This window comes from Megalobrama amblycephala, linkage group LG12, assembly GCF_018812025.1.
Source record: "Megalobrama amblycephala isolate DHTTF-2021 linkage group LG12, ASM1881202v1, whole genome shotgun sequence".
In the NCBI taxonomy this organism is placed as follows: domain Eukaryota; kingdom Metazoa; phylum Chordata; class Actinopteri; order Cypriniformes; family Xenocyprididae; genus Megalobrama; species Megalobrama amblycephala.
Window position 1 is genome coordinate 18343856 of NC_063055.1, and position 16160 is coordinate 18360015.

Sequence of the window (16160 nt, forward strand, 5' to 3'; positions counted from 1 at the left end):
TGTTATAGTTTTTGTTAATATTTTAGATTAGGTTTTAGATTTAGTTAATGCTAATAAGCCTGTTCCATTTCCTTCAGTCCAACTAAGAACAGTTCACTGGAGCTTTTCTGAGTCCAAGGGTGCGTTTCTGGTATTTTCTAATCTACTATTTGTATGTGTCTACTGTATAGGGCATATGTCTGTGTGTTGGTCCTCAAGGGGTAAAGATGTAATTTCCCGAATAGTGAAGTTGATGTCCCTTGTGATGTTGATCTTGCGATGAGGGTCTTGAAGTATGAGTTTGTGCATGTTGTCATGGAAAAGCAATTTCCTGAAGACGCGGTTTATGACAACGTCAAGAAACATTGTTAAACAACACATTGTAAGTCAGTTTGTGGTGTGTATGTTTATGTGTAACTCAGCATATCTATTGGAGACTTTTCTTTGAGGGTCTGAAGAGTGGATATGAAGAAGTACTGCTCTCTGGAACTGGCAGATATTACATTCTTGTAATAACTGTTTTTTATTAAAAAAAAACAAAAAAAACTCTGAACTCTGCTGAAAACACACATGAAGCTTTTTACCAGTGTTTTATAAATGTTATGTTTCATAATGGTTATTATGTTTTAAAAAACATCATTATTATTATTTTTATTTTTATGATCTCCATAATGAAGCAGCAGCAGGTATATTTACTGGGCTCCACTGGTTATGTCTTCTACTGCAGCACCTGTGAACTATAATCGTCTACTTTAGTCTTCTTTTGATGTGCACTTTTCTGGTCTCCCCTATTTCTGTCTCACACCCGCATGTGTGATCTGTTATCTCTATTTATGCCTGCTAGCATCAGCACCCCTGTAGCCTGCTTATAGTTAATCTTTTAGTCATTTTGTGACAGTATTTAGTTGGAGGCACATCTTGGCATCCTATCCTGGCAGAGCAGTGTCCTCCTGCTGAGCTGTTCGAAGGTAGGCCTAGTCCGATACGTCAGAGTAGGTGTGTTGTCAAACGCTGTTGCAAAACAGGATCCCGGTCCCTCATTAGACATTTATGAATGCAGTCCCTATGAGGCCGATAGAAATACTGAGGAGGAAGGGAAAGGAGAGAGAAAGAAAAGACAGCGTTATGAAGGAACCCCAAATATGCAAAATCATCAGAAAGTCTTTGTACTGTGAGTGTGTGATATTTATATGGAAGTACAGTATAACACTTCCCACAACTTATGGTTTGTGAGTTCTAGCAGTACACTGTATGCATTTATCTTGTTTAAAGCTCAAATTTATAGGGAGAAAATGAGAGTAAATCCCCACAGCCCTGATCCAACATCTAGGAGAAAACCTTCCCAGAGGAGTGGAAGCTGTTAGGGAGGCGAAACTCCTTATTAATGCTAATGGTTTTTGGGTCATTGACATGACACTCATTTTTCTCTCCTATTCTGTTCATTTAAAAATATGTTAAACATGCAATTCATACTTGTGGTGATGCATCGAAATATTTTTTTTTTTTTTTTTTTTAGCTGAAAAACTAATCTAATGGGCCTTATCAATTTATTAATAAAATGTATTTAAAATCATCATTGAAATAAAAAGTGAGTTGTATATAACTATTTAAATTGCACATAAGGCAGTTTTTACAACAACTTTTTAAATTATATAATTATGTTTCTACTCTAATTCGTTGTTAAAATATAAACATTTAAACGGTGGCTGTAATAAAAACCATCAAAACACTGAGTGATTACATAAGACAACATATTTTGGGTTCATTTTAAGCAAGCAATACAGTAATTTTTAAACAATAGTTGAGCTAAATAGAACTATCCAGCACGTTGGGCAAACATTTAACCCAACCGCTGGGTTTGTCAATTTTTAACCCCACTTGGGTTGTTTTTATCCCAGCATTTTTTAGAGTGTATGCATATGGTCTTTACTACTAGTTTTAGCATGAAATATACATGAATAAACAACAGAAGGTATGTTGAAAAAAATATTTTTGCAACGCGGAAGTAAGCTCTTTTCTTTGAATGTCGGAGACTTCCGATTCTTTAGCCGCTGTAAGAAAATAACTAGAAGAATAACAATGTGCAGTAAATGTTAAAACTACAAGCCAGTGTGTTTATGATTATGATAATGAAATTAAATTAATATGATTAAACAATTAAAAGTTTGCAATATAAAGCAGCATAATAGACACATTTAAGTTAAAAATGGCTGCACCCGCTCTTTCGTGGAAAATAAGGTGGATATATTGGCCTAAATTGCAGGCTATAGCACAAACAGCTCCTTATGTTCCAATGTTAAACTGAGAGCAGTAATGGTGTAGCGTGTGAGTCATGTGAGCCTGCTCTTGCTTGAAAAGAATGGTCCTTCATGCATGACTTATTTTGTGAGTCCCCCCCCCCCATCTCAAATAGCTGTTTCAGAGTAAGACATCATTGAATCTACAGCTCTGTTCCAGCTCTCAGAATGGCAGTCATCAAGATGGCAGCTGCTCCATCTATACAGCTTGTGTCTATCCAGTCTGTTAGTGGCTCAGCATTAGTGTAAATCTTCAACATTTTTCTGAGACACTTTGGTGGACAGAGAGCTTGTCGGAAAATGAACCATTGTATTTCATGCCTGGACTATGATAGCATGCATACATACTTATATTAATAACATTTTGATGTGAAGCTTATACAGCAAAGCTATTAAAATCTGTTCTTTGCTAGTGGACTAGCTGTCCGGACAGCCATACCCCTGACAATATTACAGGAACAGTTTAAAACTCATCTCTTCTGTGAGCACTTAACTGCATACTGCTCACTCTTATATTCTGTGCTCTTACTATTTTTCTGATTCCTACCTGGTGTAGATTGTGTTATTCTAGACCATGTTTGATACTTTGTGTTGCTAGCACTTTGGCATTATTATGCAATATGTCATTATTATATTACTATATATTATTATTGTCACATGCTGTGATAGTTGTGATAGTAGCAGCACTCAATGAAGGAAAATATAAATGAAAGTCTTTAATAAACTTCACAGGAACCAAAACACAATACATACATGAGAACCAACCAGGAGTAACTAAAAGACAAACAAAGGGAGCTAAATGAAATGCATGTTAAACTAATCAGTAACTATGGAAACAAACTAGGACATTCAGTAATTATAAAAACAAACAAGGATCGGGACTAACAGGAACAGAACAAAACCAAACTAACATAAACCTGACATTACAAGGTGAAGCCATGGTGACAGTTGGCTGAAGTGGAGCCAGGGTAATGGAGGACTGAGGCGGAGCCAGTGGGACTGAGGACCAAGGCGGAGCCGGAGGGAAGGCGAAGCCCTACGGAGCTGAAGGGGAGGAGGGATGAGGTGCAGCCGAAGGCCCGGAGGTCCATGGCGTAGGCAGAGCGACGACTGACTAAGGCTGAGCTGGAGGGACAAGGGAGCCTGGTGGAGCTTGGAGAACGATGGTCCCATGTGAAGTCGAGGGTGCAAGAACCAAGGTGGAGCCGACTGGTCGACGGACCAAGGTGGAGTGACAGGCTTGGTGGCTCTGGGCTGAGAAAGGGGATCCATATGCCAAGGGGAAACTGGAGACTGTAAGACCTGAGGCAGATCTGCGGAGCAGAGTGGAGCAAACAGAAGAGCGGAGGAACTAAAGGGAACCAGCGGAGGTGGAGATCTGGCTGTCTTGGGTAGAGATTGCGGGGGAAGGAGGCTGAATGGGACCATTGGAGAGACAGGACACTTGGAGTTGGGCACGACCAGTGGAGACCCAGAAGAGTTGGAGCTGGTCGGGACCAGTGGAAATGCAGGAGACTTAGAGCTGGGAGGGACCAGTGGAAATGCAGGAGACTTATAGCTAGGTGGGACCAGCGAAGACGGGAGACTTTGGGCAGTACCCTCTTCTGTTTCCTCAAACAATTGCATTCGGTCCTGGCACAGCTTACCCTCAGAGGTGGGAGTATGGGTGCGGCTCCATCTCATGCCCTTGTACTCCACTAGGATGCCCTCTGTTGCCGGCTCTCGCATCTGGTCAGACTCACTGCTGGGCTTGGGTTCCTGGGCAATGTTTGGCTCAGGCTTTGGTTCTGCCACTTGTTTCGAGGCAGGCTCGGGTTCTGTGTCTATGGTGGGCTCTGGCTGCCTGTCCGTTAAGGGCATGTTTGGCAGCTGGCTGGGCTCTAGGTCCGTCAACATAATCCATGAATTTCCTTCGAGGACCATCAAAGAGATATGGGATTATGGTCTTTACCTCATTACTGAGTCCAGTCCAATGATCAATAACTATAGAAACAAACTGAAGGATCAAGAATGCAGGCAAACAGGAACAGAACAAAACCAAACTAAAACACAAACAAACTGAACATAAACCTGACAATTATGTTATTTTAGAATTATATTATATAATGACTATTATAATAGTCATCATTAATGTTCTTTACATTATTCATGTACATTTATGTACACATTTATGACAAGAAACATTTAGCATATTTTTTTCCCCCTTTGGTAACATAAGGACTGTTTTTATGTAACTACATATTTCATCTCATCTCATTTCTTTTTTTTTATTTTATTTATTATTTTATTTTATTTTATTTTATTTGCTACAGTACCTGATTATTGGTGAAATAGTACTTTGTGGCTGTGGTTGTAATTTAAAACCACAAAAAAGTATTTTTTTCCCTTGTGTTTTACAATAAATGTTCCCTCTAAAGTATGCAAATTTTGGCAATGTGAATTAGACTGCCTGTAAACAGGGTGCACGATGCCTGAAACAACATTCACAGCATGTTGGAAAATAATAGAGAAGGACTTTGTTGGATCATTAAATGTTGCACTTTGATATTATTGATATTCATTTTTTACCTGCCCACATGCTTTGGTTATCCAAGCAAAAATAAAGTTGTTATATTTACATTTACATTTATTAAAAAAGAAATATGGTCAGTTTTGATATCATTTTCTGTTTGATTTTTACTCGAAGGTCTTTTGCTCAACACCACTGGGACTATCCAACAACATGCTGGTTAAATGTCATAAGAATCAACAATACAAGTGTAATAGGTCAAACACATTTCCTCTAGAACAAGCATATTCAGCTGTAATTGCTGTTGCAGTAGGTGTGTGGGTCAGGTTGCAGATAAGAGATGAGTGTCAGATTGGACAGGTGTGGAGTGTGTTCTTGCTGCCTCTGTCTCTGTCAGCTCAGCTTTTTATCATGACTGACGCTGCGATCGATACAGGACGTCAACCCCTTTGCTCTTGGTCTCTCACCCCAGAGCTCAGTGCTGACTACACATGCTCCATTTATCACATATAAGTGAATGAAGACAAACAGAATACATAATTTTTCAAATGATCAAAGTATTTAATAGCAAAATGTAATAATTTGAAGAAACCTCTTATACAGTCAGTGGTGGCCAGAATTATTGGCACCCTTGGAAAATATGATCAAAGATGACTATAAAGATAAATCTGCATTGTTTATCTTTTTGATCTTTAATTCATAAAATCTAACCTTTCATTGAAGGAAAAGTTAGATTTTTGCTATATATATATATATATATATATATATATATATATATATATAATTTAATATTTTACTTTTGTTTTTTTACCAAAAAAAAAAAAAAAATGTAATTAAAATGTTTTATTTTAATTTTGTTTATTCATTTTTATCTTCTAGCTGGCTGTTGGTGAAATAGTAGTTGTAACGAAGCGGGACTCAGGCAGGGATCCAGTTGCAAGCTTTTATTATAAAAGAGCATGGTCGTACAGGCAGGGTCAAACCGGAGCAAATGGGAACAGCAAGGGACAGACAGAGTCGTGGTCACAGTACAGGCAGCAGTCATGGCAGGCAGATATCTGTCACAGTCCAGGTAACAATAAACAGTCCAAAGGTTGGCAGCAGAGAATAGTAAACGGGTAACAGACGGTGTGGTTAGTGTGGAGTGTATGCAGGTGACTGGCAGGGAGGATTATGGAAATTGAAGTCCGGGAAGTGACAGGAATCGCGACAGTAGTACTTTGCAGCTGTGGTTACATACTTAAACTGAAATAAAAACAGTATAACAGTGGAGCAGATGTGCCTGGTCAGGATATGAGTGTCTAGAGCTGCCCTCTCAGACCCTGATGTTTATAAGAGTATGCTGGAGGTTTGTAGATTATTGAACGATTTCACCTGTTAGCTTTGTGGCCACATGGGTCCAGATGGTGTTAATCATACATGATCTTCCTCTACCTCACTTCAGATCTACTGCAGTTTGACACTCACAACAACTTTTTTAAACTCTCACCTTCAGTAGTTCATATGAAACAAATTTACTAAATCAACCTATTTTGTATTCCTCTTGTGATATTAATGAAATAAAACACACAAATTAAATATAGGCTAAAGAGAGAGAGAACCGGGATTTAATGGTGGAACAGGGCCTAGAAATTATTCAACTGATTTCAAACCTGTCATTTCCATGAGCATTAGTATGTCAAGCACGTGAGCAAACCACTAGGCTACATCTCCGACATGTTTTTTTTTTTTTTCTTTTGGGCAGGATAGAATGACCTTTCACCTTTCTAACAGTGGTAAGAGGGGAAACAGTGTAAGCCTGAAGACATTCTTGATTAATCTCTCTCTTTTTCTCTCTCTCTCTGTCAGGTGAAAAGTGAATATGAACAGCTGCAGGAGGCTCTGTACACTGTGACAGTGGAGAGAGATTGCGCTCTGTTGGAGAGAACTGAGCTCCAAGGCAAACTGGAGAACCTAGAGCAGGTGCTGAAGGTGAGAACCAGCCAGTGTAAATCCCATAATCAAAAGAAAAATAAGTTGTAGAAAAAGAAAATCAAGCCTATTTTTTAATTTCTAAAATTATTTAGTTTTGCGTTGTAAAACATAATCTATCTATCTATCTATCTATCTATCTATCTATCTATCTATCTATCTATCTATCTATCTATCTATCTATCTATCTATCTAAATTACATAAATTAGACTTTTTCACATTTCAGTAAAGGGAATTTGGTCTGTGCATAAGTGTAAAAAAGATTGTTACAATATTAACTATATATGTCCCTAAAATAGGCTTCATTTTCTTTATGAAAAATACAATTATATTTTTTTCTTTAGATTTTTTGGGTGAAGTGTTACATTTTGTGAGATTCACCCTATCAAGAAATTTCAACCTAAAGATCAAAGTGTTATAATTTAGGATCAGTTTGGAGTATGAAATTAAATAAAAGTACGATGTGGAAATTTTTCTCACTGGTTACCTGATTATCTTTCATATATGTTGACTGATTCCAGTTGTCAAGCTCAAAGGTGGCAAAGTGAAAATGTTACAGTCCTTTATGAAACCCGGCTGGCCATGTTTAAAAAAAATGTAGATCATGACCTCCACTTTTCATCTATGTTTTCAAACCTTTTTTCTCCCCTTGTACTCTTTTATGGCATCACAGGATTGTTTTTTACCTTTTAGAGCTGTCGTACACCCTCAAAGTGTGGATCTGTGATCGACTACGAGTCCTGGAGTGCCCTACCCCTCCCCTAACGTCTAACCCTCTCCTGCCCCTTCCCTGTCCCTGCCACCTTCCATATTTTCCATTCATCAGGTATATCTAAAGACTTTACAGAAGCCAGCACTAACTGAATGTGGACCTTTTGACTGAGTACTAACAGCTGATCTGGATGCTGTATTTCAGCGGTTCCCAAACTGGGGTACGCGTACCCATGGGGGTGCATGAGGTGACATATGGGGTACGCGAACAAAATGCTGAGTTTTATCATTCATTTAATTCTGCCTCACCTTAAAATAACATTAAAACCGAGCATGCATTTTTAACAAACAAAATGCCACCTCTAATGTAAGAACCAGGAAATGTAGTGCCATAAAAGGTCAAATACATGATATCCAATCAAATGAAATCATCTTTTGAGATTAAAACTGACTGCATCTACACAAGCTGCATGCAAATGATAGGTTGCATGCAGAGTATGCTGCCTTAGCAAAGTGCACTACATTACTGTCATTATCGACAATGTACCTTTATAAAAATGGGGTTTTAGCACTTACTAGCATGAATAGAGATCGATTTAAGACTCAAACTCTCTTCAATACAAAAACATATCCCGTGTGAGTTCTTGTTTTTAATGTTGATAATATATATTATACAAGCAAGAATGCAATTTTCCCCAAATATCCACATGATTGCAAATGTGACATTTATTTTATACAACAGTTCGACAAACAAAAATGTAATATTAAGTGAAACTCAGTATTGCCAGTATTGTTTGTTATATTTTGAAACGAAACAATAGTTCCAACGAAAGCCTCTGCAGAAGAGGTTGTGCGTTTTCAAGCAACACACAACGGTGTTTCGTTAGTGAATAATTCAGTGGCATTTAACGAATATGGAGAGTCAATGATTCAATGACCCATTTATAAATATTGCCTGCATTCAAAAACAAAGTAGGAAGGCATCAAGGCACGTCCGAATCTAAAGTTAGCATCACTTCCTGTCTCCTGAGATGCCTTCCAGCTGATTGATTTTTCAAGGCAGCATAGATGTATCCTTCACTGCCTTTGATATCCTACAATCCTGTGTGTTCCATTCTGTGTCAGTTACTTGGACAGTTGAGCAAAAAATAAAGATGGCATCTGAAAGTTGAAAGTTTGTAAATGTATGTTTTTGACCATTGTTTTCAACTTTTGATGTCATTTCTAGAGAGAAATTACTATTGTAGTATTTAAATATTCGCTTAGTTATCATCAAATCTCACACTGTTTTGCTGTAGATCATTACACTGTTACGCTGTCTCAGAAGTCAGTTTCGTGAGAAGTCATTGCCTGATAGGGCAGCGAGGCAACAAGTTTTCGGATGCAGCCAGCCACTTGCTTCATTACTGAATGAATGAATGGACTTGATGGGTCCTATTTTAATGATTCAAGTGCATGTTTTAAAGCGAACAGCGCAAGTGCAATTAGGGCATGTCCGAATCCACTTTCTCTAGTTTAACAACAGGAAAAATGGTCTGCGTGCCCGGCACTATTCTCTTAATGAGTAATGGGTGTGTTTTGGGTGTAAGGTGCAATAAACCAGTCAGAGTCTCATCTCCCATTCCCTTTAAAAGCCAGTTGCGCTTGTGCCATGGCGGATTCACTATTTACATGACGGAATTTGCAAGCAGAAAAACTGCTTCTGTAGTGAGGAGATGGATCTGCTTGTGCATGAGGTTAAAGCACACGAGCAGACCATCTACGGGACAAGCTGGATTCCACCAAAGCATTTTTGATATATAAAAATAACAAAAATAACAAAATAACAAAAAATAACTTTAAATAACAAAAAAATATATTGCAACATTTGCCTTATACCAGGTTTTTGTTGCTCAATGGCGCAGTCTATTTCAGTTGCCTCAAAATAGCAACGCGCCAACAATGCACCTGAATACACCTAATTTTCAGACCAGCACACCCATGGGCGCACAAATGGGCGCAAATGCATTTGCTATTTAAACAACATGGCGTGAAAATGACAACTGCGTTGTGCTGAAACTAGCAAAAAAACACTTTTGCGCCGGGTGTATGATAGGGAACGATGACTAAAGCTGGGTGCACACTGTGCTATTTATAATAGTCCTTTACAATTGTTGCTTGTCAGACTGTACGAACATGATCCTCATGTCACACTGTGGGATCTCAGCTGTCCTATATGTCAGACTGTACAACAGTCAAGACGCCTTAAAAATGGATGCGTGCTTGAAAACTTGTCCGGAGTTTTACATCATCAACCCACACACATTCGGTGACAGTGAGCTGCATTACACACGGGAATGAAATGGTGCCTAACAAAGACATCTCTAGTGTTAATTTTGATCACGGCTTATCTTGAAAAACAAAGACAATTTGACGTTTGTCATAGGAGAAGTCACACTGCAGGATTGTGCGCCAATTCGTCACTGCCAGAATTTCATTGGAGGTAAAATTTTATCTCAACGGTCATTAATCGGCTGTCAAACTATCGATCAAAGACTACAGATTTTTGCCTAGGATTATATGAATCTTTTAGGATTCTCAAAATTTGTCTCAGACGACCAAATCGTGACTACCACCTACTGGCGGCTTTAGTTTAGTTTAATATTTTAAAGTATCACTTTGTTTTTACCATCATTTCATATTTCTCTACTGAACATTTTTTATTTAAAACATTATCTCATAACATTAGTCTGTTTGTGCCATTGTAACTGAATTAAGGCCACCTCAGAGCAACATTGAAGGGGACCTATTATGCCCCCTTTTACAAGATGTAAAATAAGTCTCTGATGTCCCCAGAGTGTGTAGGTGAGGTTTTAGCTCAAAATACCCCACAGATAATTTTTATAGCATTTTTTTGCACTTATTAGCACTTTTTGGGGTTGAGAAAAAACGCGCCGTTTCAGTGTATGCACTTTAAATGCAAATGAGCTGCTGCGCTCGGCCTAAGAGGTGGAGATTCAAGAGCTCGTTCTCCCCTGTCAGGAGTCAGTCAGGACACACTATAATGACAGAAACTACGAATATATGCTGCATGGAGATAGAACAGGTATAGTTTAGTTTAATTACAGTTATTTACCAATGAGTTTTATGATGTTTATTGTACTTCACACAAAATATGAAACGTCTGTTTTCACTCTAGAAAATCACTGTAAGAGCTGAATAAAACACAGTGCAAGTGTGCATTAATATATTATCCATAAACTCTCTCTCCCTTGCATTATCATCAACATACATAGCGAAGTACACAGAAACACTCGTTACAACTAACAGTAAACAAATATATAAAGACCTTATGCCTTTTCGGGTGGTGCTTAATAAACTGGTAAACTTTATATCCGTAAATCAACTCCGATGAACTGTAATAAAGTGCTCTCACCTTCATTACTGCCATATCCAGTATCACTCTGGAGGCTGTAAGCTGGATCATGAACAGTTTCTACTGATCTACCCTTGAGTAATATATTTTTAGCACAGCCTCTGTTTTGTATTGTCCCTTTGTGTTGACCCTTGTTCATAAAGCAATCCGGTGTGAAATGATTCGCGCAGACATAAACGGATTTTGGTAGAGTTGAGGGAGCATTTTCTTTGAAAACAAAATGAATCCACCTTGACTTCAGCAGCTCAGATTTCGGGAGTAAATGGAGAGAGCTATGTGGATTAATCCATCCAGCTACAGAACACCTAAAATGCTTGGGAGACAATCTCGTCAGTGCAGTAATGGCGGACTGTACAACTGGCTGTGAACTCGCACAGGGCGGTTCTATGTTAAAACGGCAGTGTCTGTCCACATTCGTGGGCGGGGCCTGTGGCTAATGTGATGTCACATTGCCAGCGATCTGGAAACGGCTTGTTCTGAGACACTGCTTATGATATAAGGGGATTAAAAAAAAGAGGAGTGATTGGCTTTTTATCATTATAGGGTGGTTGCCAACACACATTTATGTCCAAACACCATGTAAAAGTGCATTTTGCATAATAGGTCCCCTTTTAAACTGCAATGCAAAGATGGCTTTTGTTAATACTGATTTCAGTTGATTGAAATTATTGATTTAGTTTGATTTATTCCTTTTATTATTATATTAATAATTAAATTAATGAAAATGTAAGAATTTGACATAAAACATTGAAACTTTGCCTTTATAAACGTAAAAAATTAACCTAAAAGTAAATTTAAGGGAACAAATTTTGTCCCTTCATGGAAAAGGTGGGACTGCAGTCTAAGTGGAGGAGAGGGGGTACGCATAAGGTTGTTAAATGCCTCAGTGGGTACGCCACTCTAAAAAGTTTGGGAACCACTGCTGTATGTGATTTGAATGGTCGGCCAGCTAAGGCACTGCGGAATGCGTTTGTGCATGACACAACAGTTATGCACAATTACACCCTCCCCCCACAAAATATACTAACCCAGCACTTCTTTTGAATGTAAGATATATATGCTGTTAATATTGTTTTAAAAAAAATGCATTTTTTTTTTTTTAAATTTCAGTTATAAGGTGACAGTTTTGCTGAATGTACAAAGTGAGAAATATGTTAAATCTATCAGCCTTGATATATATATATAAAAAAAGGAACTAACTAATCTAGTAGCATCACAATATTTTATTGGTTTAAATAAGTCTAAACCAATAAATTATAATTTGAATTCTATGTACATGTTTGTCTACTTGTAATGCAGATGCCTTATTATTAGCAAAATAAGCTGGAACAGTGTAATCATTATTGAGTGAGTGAGGGAGTGAGTGAATAAGTAAATAAATAAAAAAAATATTTTGTTGTTAAAATTATTAAGCTATTTAATAAGTAAAGAGTACTTGATAATCTATTAAGACATACAAATGAGACACTTTCAGATTTTTATTAGATTGCTTTGTCCTGTAATATGCATAGAGATATTCGTTCATACTTGATGATCAGATAACCATGACATATTTCACACACAGTACAGTTTATGTGTCCTCTGAAGGTTAGATTATTCTAACCTTCCTTTTCCCTGCACTCCTCTTTCATAGCAGCATGGAAAATCCCTCCTTTACCCTTTATCCCCTGTAACCTCTCCTGTCATAAATGGAAAGAAGATTGCTAGGTTTTGTCACTGTGTACTTTTAACAGGTCAGAAGAGCTTCTGGGGATGTTGTCGGGCAGTAATCGGCGCTGATTGAACATGCTGTGTTGTTTGCACACACCCTTTCATGTACAGAGCCGTGACCCTTAAGCCTTTATTGATCATGCGAAGCTCCGTGGCTGTGCTTAGTCTGGCTGATTGACATGATGCTTCACTTCTGTTTTTGCTTTACCTGAAGGGGTGAAGCAAATGACACAAACCTGATTGACGACGACATTTTGCTCTTGTTTTCAGTGCTTAAAGGGATAGTTCACCCAAAATTGAAGATTCTGCCATCATTTACTCACCCTCATGTCATTTCAAATCCATATGCTGGTACTTTTTTTTTCTTCTAAAAAAAAAGCAAGTGCAGCTCAAAACCATGCAACAACAGTTTGTAGTGACCACATCTGTTTTCTAAGTTTTATGGAGACATGTAATAACTTTGTTCAATGAACAGACTGAAATTTAGTCGTTATATCCCACGCTACATTTTAGAAAAACTTTAAGAAAAAATTAAGAAAACATCATCAGTTTGACAACACGTGTGCTGCAAAAGTTCACAACGCAACCAATACAGAAATGTGCTGCAAATAACCACAACGCACATACAATGAGGATGTTAAAATAAACAAAAAACTCAGTTTCAGGTAATCGACAACAGCACTGACGTGTATACATTGGACAATATACATGTCCCAGCCAGGTTTGTCACTTGTTTAGGGTCCCCTTGAAACATTTCCGTTGTTGTCTGTGCTATTTGTAGCGTGTTTCTGTATTTGGTTGTGTTGTGAACTTTTTCTGCACGTTTCTATATTTGGTTGATTATTTGCAACATGTGTTGTCAAACTGATGAAGACATTTTCAAGTTCAAGTTCACATTTATTTATAAAGCACATTTAAAACAACGTGTGTTGTACCTAAGTGCTAAACAATTTTAAACTGTTTTGACAAGATAAAAGAAAACAAAACTAATTCATTAGATGAAAATAAAACATGCAGATAGGCCATAAACAACTAAGCTCTCTCGGCCATCATAGGGAAGTCATTTTTTTTTATATAGATTATGAGGGCACATGAATTTTACAAAAACGATGTGCACGGATAAATCATTTACAATAAATACTGCAGTATTCCATAAAAAAAGGTGAATTTTCAATTTTGATTTCATGGCGACGTTATAAATGGAAACGCAAAGCCAGTGGATTGAAAACAATGCAATGTTTAGAAGTGCGTTTTACAAAGTTAAACTTCTTTAAACATGAGCGCCACATTTTTATGAGACTGTGTCATTTGTGAGGCGATAGCATAGACTGTAAAAAAAGATGGACGACGCGACGCCGCTTCCTTCCATTGTATTGAACTGAAGCCAAAATGGGCTGATGAATGGGCGCTGACACATTACGCAATACGTCAAAAAAAAAAAGTTTGGAGCCTGGGCATGCGCAGAAGGAATCGTCAGTGGAGCCGGAGGCGGAGTCGCGATATCAAACTTCCGCCCAGACGACTGCGTCATCATTCATGTATTTTAAATAGACTATAAAAATTATACACAATTTAAAAGTCTACCTATAAAATAATAGGCTATTCTGTTTCTAGAGCAATAATATTTTTGAAACAGCAAATTCAGTAGATAAAATCAATATAATATGCCACTAGAAACAACTCTAAATCGTCAGAAACGGTCCTGCCATTTTAAATCAAGTTCAACTTACGTTACAGGAGATCGACTGCTGTAATTAGAGTAAGCTATCATTAGTTTTGTCCTGCTAATTATTATTTTATACCCATAAAAATAATAAGTAACTGCCAGATAACTATCACCTGCTTTTTCCCGACATGATTAACATTAGGTGCGTTATCTTAACTAATAACATTTATTAATTAGCTTATAACGCCCACATTTGATGTTACAGAAAAAAGTTCAGTGATCCGTCAGATCCTGTAGGTCGGTTAGGACAGTTTACTGCTGAAAAACTCATTTTGTTGGTGTTAAATAACAAAGAAATCGAAAATTAACAGTTAGTTAATACATCTTCAGTCTCCCCTCGAAGCTCCGACAGTCCTCAGACAAGCTGTCAATCAATTTCGAATCATGACGACACGCCCCGTTTTTATAGCATCAAATTGCTAGCTAAAATCTAAATCATCACAAAAACGAACAATTGAATATATATCAGTGTGATAACAACTACCTTAAATGACCAAAACCATCTTTCAGAAAGTTTTATTTGAAGCAGAATTTATTTTTAAGTTTTCACTGAAGTCTCATTCGACTGCATTGAGAGGGCGGGGTTTATGACCTGTACTGCATCCAGCCTCCAGGGGGCGATCAAAGAGCCCGTGGCTTCACTTTTCAGAACGTATGAGACACACCCGGGCGATAGATGCAGGATGTAAGCGCAACAGTAAAACATGCATGTTTACGTAGAAAAGCTATGGAAAAGCAGCGCAGTGGAATGCATAAACTCGAACAGAATGGCCCCTAATTCTGAGTTGATATGCTCGGGTACGACAGAAATCTTAGCGTTTAGATCAGATACTACAGGATTAGAAGGGATCTCTGTCTTTGGTGCTCCTGGAGACTGATGATCTTTTATAAGCTGATATTAAAAGAGGGTCTGTAGATCAGTGCAGGGACTCATTTGTCGAGTGTTAACTGCAGCTAAAAGCTGCGTGACCTAAAAAGTTTTAATGGAATTATTTCACCCAAAAATGAAAATTGTATTATCATCTAATGCAGTTCCATATCCATACTGTGTGACTGTATGTGTGTATCACTAAAAGTAGTTATCCAACAGCATGTCCAAGCTGTTTTACAATGAAAGTCAATGGTTTCATGGCTGTCTCTGATCCCTATCTGCTTTGATTGCATGGAGAAAAAAAAGCAGTTTGGACATTCTTCTTAATATCTCCTTTTTTTTGCTCCACTCAAGAAAGTAAGTCAATTTGTGGGTAAGTAAATAACAACTGAGTTGTCTTTTTTGGGTGAACTATCCCTTTAACAATGATTGATGGTTGCTCTCATTCTGTCTGTGTTCATCCTTTGCTGAGTTTCCTCTCACCTCCTGCTCTTTCTTCTCTCTTTCCCAGCATATGCGAGAGGCTGCAGAGAGGAGGCAGCAGCTAGAATTAGAGCATGAACAAGCCTTGGCCGTCCTCAGTGCCAAGCAGCAGGAGATTGACCTTCTGCAGAAGGTGAGAGGTCAGGGTTTCCAGCCACACCAAACCATAGGATCAAGCTCACGCCCAGACTAGAGTGTACAAGACCTTGTGTCATGCTTAAGGCTTCTTGTGTCTGATTAAATACATTGATTAAACTCATCAATCGAGAATGGATTCTGGTAATAGGCGGTTTTACGTGGTTTCAGGCTGGTCAATGATGGTACACAGTAGATGGTTAATCAGCTGGTGGGTGGTTTTGTCAGAAGGTTTTGGACTGGTAATAGGGTATTTCTTTTAAAGGTGCCCAAGAATGCTTTTTCACAAGATGTAATATAAATCTAAGGTGTCTCGTGAATGTGTCTGTGAAGTTTCAGCTCAAAATACCCC

The 16160-nt window shown here is 38.0% G+C and overlaps 1 protein-coding gene across 33 annotated transcripts in view; it reads left to right on the forward strand.

The window, feature by feature from the left end:
• The window catches only part of rimbp2b (RIMS binding protein 2b), a 187755-nt gene that overhangs the window by 110355 nt on the left and 61240 nt on the right, over positions 1–16160 (forward strand). For 32 of the 33 annotated variants that reach the window (XR_007187406.1, XR_007187404.1, XR_007187405.1 and 29 more), the window contains 2 exons: positions 6634–6756; positions 15702–15806. Coding sequence is in view for 29 of the 33 variants with exons in the window: in XM_048209372.1 (XP_048065329.1) it covers positions 6634–6756; positions 15702–15806 (228 nt within the window). In the remaining 4 variants the exon portion in view is untranslated. Of the gene's footprint in view, positions 1–6633; positions 6757–7450; positions 7584–15701; positions 15807–16160 lie in introns of those variants that run through there. The other variant, XM_048209380.1, reaches the window with a different exon arrangement.